We start from the raw sequence: 6,843 nt of genomic DNA on the forward strand, positions 1-6,843 counted from the left end.
AAAATGTAAAACATGGATCTCAGACGGCTTATGAGGCCCTCGTTTGTCCTTTCCTCCACCGCAATGTTTTTTTTAATACTATCATTATTAAATGATATTCTGCAAATAGATGAATCCACTTCTGTGCAGTGGATTATGTCAACAAATATGGATTTGCAGGACAGGTGGCCTCACAGCTAATTGTCTGTGAACCATTTTAACTCCATGCCGGTACATAATATAAATAAATGGGCTAAGTATACATGTTTTCTTTTTAATACACAGATACCAGTGTACCTGGAAATACTACAGACTTCATTAATAGTATGTAGCATTATGTACCAAACACATGTTACCTCGGCACCTGAATGCATCACGTGGCAGGGGTAATGGGCGGGGCCTGTGAAAGGAACTTACCTACTGTAACACTTCAGTAAAGGTACGAATAGGGCCGCCATTTAAACATTACGAACGGGAGCGGTCAGGAGGTAAATATCAACTTCCTACTGAACTAAACACCTACATAAAGTTTGTATAGATATCCAAGTGTTTTGGCGGGTTACTTAGAGTATTGTTGTAGCTATTTGACGTTGTTGAAAGACAGTTGTTGTCGATGGGTTGGGCTCAGTCCTGTATGTAGGACAACAGCCCAAATTCTACTCAAAATATTCATATACGCTTAATTGAGGTCTCTTAAATTCAGACATACATACACAGCTGGTACAAAGTAGTAGATAACCTTTAGGTACACTGCTTTAATTCGGCATCAGCCTGTCAACAAGAAAAGGCGCCTGAAACAAGTAAAAATTTTAACCACTGTAACCAGTCTGCGTATTCTGATGAGCTTTAACACAGCTGAGAAAAACTGCAGCGGTAAGTATTTTTTGGCAAGTTGATGCATGATGAATCTGTGCAATGCTGTACAAAACTCTCAGTGCGTTTTTAGGGCATGCTTTGCCATTTGCTGAAAGAAAACACACAATAAAGCGCCAACTGTTTGAATAAAGAACCGAAACGGCTGCATTGCATAATTTAAATGGAGCAAAGCTGCGGATTAGAGAGCTGAAATCTCTGTGAACTAGGTTATGGAAAAGTTGGACCACTTATTTCTTCCTAAAACAAACTTTAAAGCTTGTTCAGGAGAAGATGTACTTCTGCAAGACACCACAAGGTGGTAGGATTATATTTACAATGCATGAGGGCTGCTGCAGCCTGCAGCTTGTGTATGTGTGTTTGACCACTGACGTTTTCTTTATTCTTTGCTGTATTTGATCATAATATCATAGGTCTGACATAAATTTGCAGGCTCTCTTTCCAAGAAGAAATACAGAGAAACATAATGTATGCATGGAGATACTAATGGGCAATCGTTTTCTGACCATTAGTATGTTGAATGTAAAGTGGTTTTGATTGTCTGTCTAAAATTTAAGATCAACTCTGATATATTATGAAATCCTTTTATATATTATACCAATTTCCAGACACCAGAAAATAACTAAAGATATAGATAATAGTAATCCCCCAATTTACAGTTCAAGATCTTCTGCATGCCATTGTGGGTTGGGAAGATATCAACACTCATGCACACTCAATACTCAACACTCATGCACACTCAATACTCAACACTCATGCACACTCATTTCCCCTAAGAAATACTAAAAAACGTCAGATGGTCAACGGAAACTTCAGTCCATCTGTGAAGTTCCTCAACAATGGGAATTATGATAGCAAGAGGCCTCAAACGAAACCGAGAAGGTTAATAAGGGTGAAAATGATTCCGTTTTTTTGTCTGGAGCAAACTATAATTAACTACCAGTGCACATGACCTACCATCAGCCCTGCGCCTGAGTAAACTGTCTGTTGGGAGAAGTTGTGTGTCGCTAATATGGGGCATAGCGAGCTAAAGAGGCACTTGGAAATCAAACAAATCATTTGGAGAGAATCTTGACCTACTTTAAAAAACTCTGAACCAGAGGCAGCAGGACCATATGTTAGATTGTGTGAAAGTGTTTGATAAGGTCACACCTGACTGATAATATGTCAAAGGCATAAAGGCTGTTCTTTGTTGGTATAAATACAAGTGTGCCGTTAAATTTTGGCTATACACGACTGTGCAAAAGTCCTGACTTGTCTCTCATTTTTTTATAGTTTTCTTTTTAAGGAGCCAGACATTCTTGTAATATTGTGCAGCAGTTCTCCAGGATTTCTGAAAGTCTTTCAAAGTTTTCTTTGGACATTGGCTGCTTTTGTACCTCATTGTTTTCAGAAGAATGTTTTTTCTTGTTAAGCCGCTGAACTCTGACCTATGAATAATTCAGACACCTAAATCAAAGGCTGAACAGTGAGTCCATACATAGCAAACAAATTGACAAAGAACCTATTTTTTTAGGCCTGTCACAAAAACACATTTGAATCTACACAAAATTCTAACGATAACACTGGTTGGTGGGCATAAAAGAGTCTCCTTCATCATTATGTAATTTCCCAAAACTTGGCATGTCTCAGCATGGTGTGCAATCCTTAGAAAATCTTGCAAAAATCTTGCAAAAACTGAGCAAGTGCAGGACAAAAGAAGACATGACAGCTCTATAAAAGTATTTATAGTAGATAATCCGTATCTGAAGATTATATTCTCAGAACAGCAAACATATGGATATGGATCTGGACCTTGAGTTGAGTCATACGGTCCACATTGTTTAACACTGTTAAACTGAAGCTCAATGAAATGGTGATACTAGATGCAAAAGCCAGGAGCAGAATAATAAAAAATATCTGGTCAGCTAGAGAGAGAGAAAAAAAAAAGTCTTGCACACAATCAGTAATTTACAAAAATCCAATTTTCCACCTTGCTTGTCACTGCATATTGCTTTTGTTTACAGGTCCTGGTTTAGCTGTAACTTGGCAGTATGAAACTAAATGAAATGGTTCAGAGCAAATAAGACAAGCTGTATATACAGTCATTTTATGCCACTATAAAATCTAACCACTGGGGCCCAATTCAGGAGCTGTGTGGCTTAAGAACTGCTGTCTTCAGGCATAAAACCCACATTATTGTCCTCAGTTAGATGTCTTTACTCTCAGTTCACTCTGGCGCTGAAGGGAACTTTGCTCTCTTTTTACCTCGGTCACTCTCTGTATGTCAATTACTCCACTGGGATCTCGTTACAGCCTCAGCCAATCACGCATCCCCCTTAATTAACTCAGGAAATTACATTCCTATATTTACAACCTAATAACTAGACTGGCCTGCTGAAAAGGTCACATCAACTGTTTAGCAATTTTTGCCCTATTACATTGCAGCCCAGGAGGATATGGCTAGGAGAAAAGCCAAATGAACAGAAGGCAGCTTTTTGAAGAGTGCACAACTTTTTTTGACCTCTGAGTGTCATACTCGGTTGATTTCACCTTGCAGTACAAGAATCCGTCGGCCATTCAAAGCTATTTGTCATCATGTTCAGGGGGTTGTTGAATTAATCACCGGAAAATAGGCTTATGTGAAGCCAGTAGGTGATCCAGAGCGTCAAATATCAAGAGAAAATAATATTTTCTCACATTTGAAGGTCTACTGCAGACAAAAATGTCCTCAGCTAATGTGCCAGGAGCAAAACTTCATTGAGCTGTTGTTAAGGGTTGTCTGCATGTTCTCAGTGATGGCAGCTGACTTGCTGAGCTTATTTTCTGCTTTTAAAGGAGACATGTCAAATCCATTTTCATTTTTTTAGAGTAATTATGTGTCACCAGTGTGTCTAGGGGCCCACACAATTTTAAGAAAATCCCCTCATTTCTTTTCATTCTCAGTCAATCAGAGCGTGTGTGAACATTTGCAGCCTGTTGTGACAAACAAATCCACGTACACGAGCCCTCACCACATCATATTTTAAGGTAAACTCTGTTTTTAAGATTTTTTACCACTCAGCCATGAAAGGTTGATAGGGTATTGTCATTGCCCTGCCAAGAAGGTGGGCGGTGTGGACACCCAAGAATGAGGTGATGTAAGATTTTCAAATTGATACCACAAGTGCATCTACTAAAATTCTGGACAAGTTGAATGTCAGTGATCTGGATCACAAGGTCAGGGGTCCAGTTTTCTGAAAATCTTGAGAACAAGATAACTTGAGAACTGGGTGGCGTATATAAATGTAAATAAATATAAAATACAAATATAAAATCCAATCTATAATGTAATGGAGCCCAAATGTTGCCTCACAAATTGGTAAAGATTAGTGCCAGACAGAGATGTTGCTATAATATCAAGCATGCATTTGTCACTTTCTTCAGTGTGAAGCCTGAATTTAACTGCATTTGGTACAGTGAATTATTTTGTACTGTAAGACAAAAAGCTAAACATTTACATTTTCTGCACTTCTCTTAATTTTTCTTCTTATGATTTATTTATCAGAGGGCGATGGGCCTATCAAAGGGGCCGTCATCATGGTCAGTGGAAGAAGTGCTGGAGTGGATTCAGGAACAGTATCCGACCACGATGACCCTACTCCACAAAGCCGTAATCAAACATGACATAACAGGTACAACACATGCATGGAATTCCTGCTTCAGTGGCAGGAATTTTACAGGCCAAGTCATTATTAGCTTTCCTCGCATTATTTTGAATCCCTTTTTATATACTGGAACAAATCACTGGGAATAATCCTGTTTAAATCTGCAGGCCGTGTGTTGCTGAGACTAAAGGACCATCAGCTGAAGCTTCTTGGGGTGGAAGATGAGAAGCAGCAGCAGGAAATCTTGCAGGACCTCCTTCTTCTCAAAGTTCAGGAAGAAATCAGTGAACTTAGTGATATCTGCTCTGGTGAGCCTGACTTCATCTTCAGTTCACGGCTGAACTATTTATGTAATAAAAAGGTCATAAAGTTGCTGTTTGGGCAACTCTATACTGACCCCCTCTGAAAAAAAAAAATCACTAGGGGAGGTTTTATTCATAAGGGCATATTTGTTGGAATGCAACAATTATGCATAGAAACAATGGTGCAGGTTTCATTTTAATTAAAACTAAGTCATAAATTTAAGTTTGTTAAGTTTGTTCAAAGAAAAAAAAAAAGAATTAAGAGTATTACCATTTTAATTCCTGAAAATAGTTCCTAATTTTTGTTTTATATGCTTTCTTATCTACTCTCCAGAGTTTCTTTCTCCATGAATCACAGTGAAAATCTTCAGAAAGCCAAAGAAAAAAAACAGAACCATGGCTGACTTTTTGTTATTTTTTTGAATTTCCCAACCATCCATTCATCCACGTGAAGGAGACAGAAAGGTGGAATTGATGGAAATAACAAGAAGTGAATAGAAAGAAGGATCGATGAGGAATGAAGAGAGAAGGAAACCCATTTCCGGTGTGAAATCTGACCTGTGCAGATGGATGAGATTAGTTTCTGTCTGAGTGGCTTTTTCTGATCCTACTGTCCATTAATCTCCGTGTTTTTTCTGTCTCTGCACTGGGTTTGCCAACCATGGCATTATAAAATATACGAACAAAAGTTTTTATGGACCAAATATGCAGTCGCAGTACGTGTAGAGGTTTAGGGTATAGGCCAATCAGCAGATCATTTAAAGCCAAAATGAAACAATCTGCTCACCGATTTTCCCAGGGGATGTTTTCTGCTCAGTTTGTTGGTTTAAATTTGTGTTTTTGACTGCAGTTTTTCAGGAAATTTAAGTGGATTTGTGAGACATTTTTTTACTTACCTTCTTGACCCCATGACAAATATCAAATCCTACACACATTTTCATCATAGTAGTATTGTAATAGGTAGCTTGTTCTCAAAATAGCAGCAGATTGTATTTTAATAACAGATACTGCTTATCCTCAGTATTTCCAGGGTGGAAAGGTTAAACATTTCACACATCTGATCAGAAGAGCTAAGTCAAAGCAGTAAAACTTTGTCATGTTGTTTGCTTTTCTCTCTGACTAAAATTGCTTTCCACAAACCAGATGTTGGTGTGCTGCTGTTTCCTTTCAAGTTCCTGCTTTTAAATCATGTGAGGAAAAAAAAGCATTGTTTTTTGAAGTGAACTGTCAGTTTGTCTGGATTTGATTGTGATGATGCAGTTTCATTAAATCTGTTTCAAGCGACTGCCACTTTGAGATTGCCTCCTTTAAATGTGTGTTGTAGGCATCACTAAGACTGCACAAGTTTCCTACTTCTGACCATCTCTTTGTTGTTTAGTGAGCTGAATTTAAAGTGTTTTTGTTAATCATTTCTCTTTTTTGGTAAAGACTACTATGGTGTAAACATAGTAAGGAATTTCTCTGTCATATTTCTGTTTTTACAGCTGCAGCCTGCTGTAAATATCCGTGTTCCTCCTTAGAATCTTCCTTTTACTGTGTGGAAAATCCCTCTATGACAGATCGCTGTGAAAGACCCAGGACTGTTAAACTAAAGGCTATAATCATAGGTGTGTCACACTTAAACCTTCATGGGTATAACCTGGATATTTTATGATTAGCTGGAATCTATTGATGTGTAATTGCAGTCACGCATGAACACATTTGAAAATAATGTCACATTGTTGCAAGCAGGCTCCTCTCTACATATCGCAGCAGTGTGGTTGTACCTCTCACTGCTTGGCAGTTGCGCATTTTCCTTGAGCATCTGAAAGCACATTGATAGTAATAGGCTACTGCTTGCAGCTAGGCTATGAAGGCTAGGCTAGGCTATATATAGTTTTTCACATGGAAATGGGGGAATGAAGGCAGCCAAGACCTTAAATAAGTCCTGTTTAATATCTTATGATTCCTTCAGCAGCTGTGTGTTTTAACGAAACAATGACCTGATCTAAGATCAAATGCAGGATCCTAATATTATGTATTATATTATTATTGTTGTTATATAATATTATAACCTACTGAGC

At 38.1% G+C, this 6,843-nt stretch overlaps 1 protein-coding gene across 2 annotated transcripts; it reads left to right on the top strand.

Moving 5' to 3' along the window:
* The first annotated feature begins 362 nt into the window (after nucleotides 1-362).
* On the top strand, nucleotides 363-6,070 carry LOC116309415 (sterile alpha motif domain-containing protein 12-like). 2 transcript variants are annotated; one of them, XR_005608247.1, is made up of 5 exons: nucleotides 375-467; nucleotides 3,778-3,861; nucleotides 4,379-4,505; nucleotides 4,646-4,786; nucleotides 5,115-6,070. XR_005608247.1 is itself a non-coding variant. In XM_031726003.2 (4 exons), exons 2-4 carry the CDS (start codon nucleotides 4,385-4,387, stop codon nucleotides 5,129-5,131), a joined length of 279 nt encoding a protein of 92 aa, XP_031581863.1. In that variant the 5' UTR covers nucleotides 363-467; nucleotides 4,379-4,384; the 3' UTR covers nucleotides 5,132-6,070. The 2 variants fall into 2 exon arrangements, 1 of the variants encoding a protein (XP_031581863.1); XM_031726003.2 differs by lacking the exon at nucleotides 3,778-3,861 and having other exon boundaries at nucleotides 363-467.
* Nucleotides 6,071-6,843: the final 773 nt, after the last annotated feature.

This window comes from Oreochromis aureus, linkage group 15 (assembly GCF_013358895.1).
Source record: "Oreochromis aureus strain Israel breed Guangdong linkage group 15, ZZ_aureus, whole genome shotgun sequence".
Lineage (NCBI taxonomy): Eukaryota > Metazoa > Chordata > Actinopteri > Cichliformes > Cichlidae > Oreochromis > Oreochromis aureus.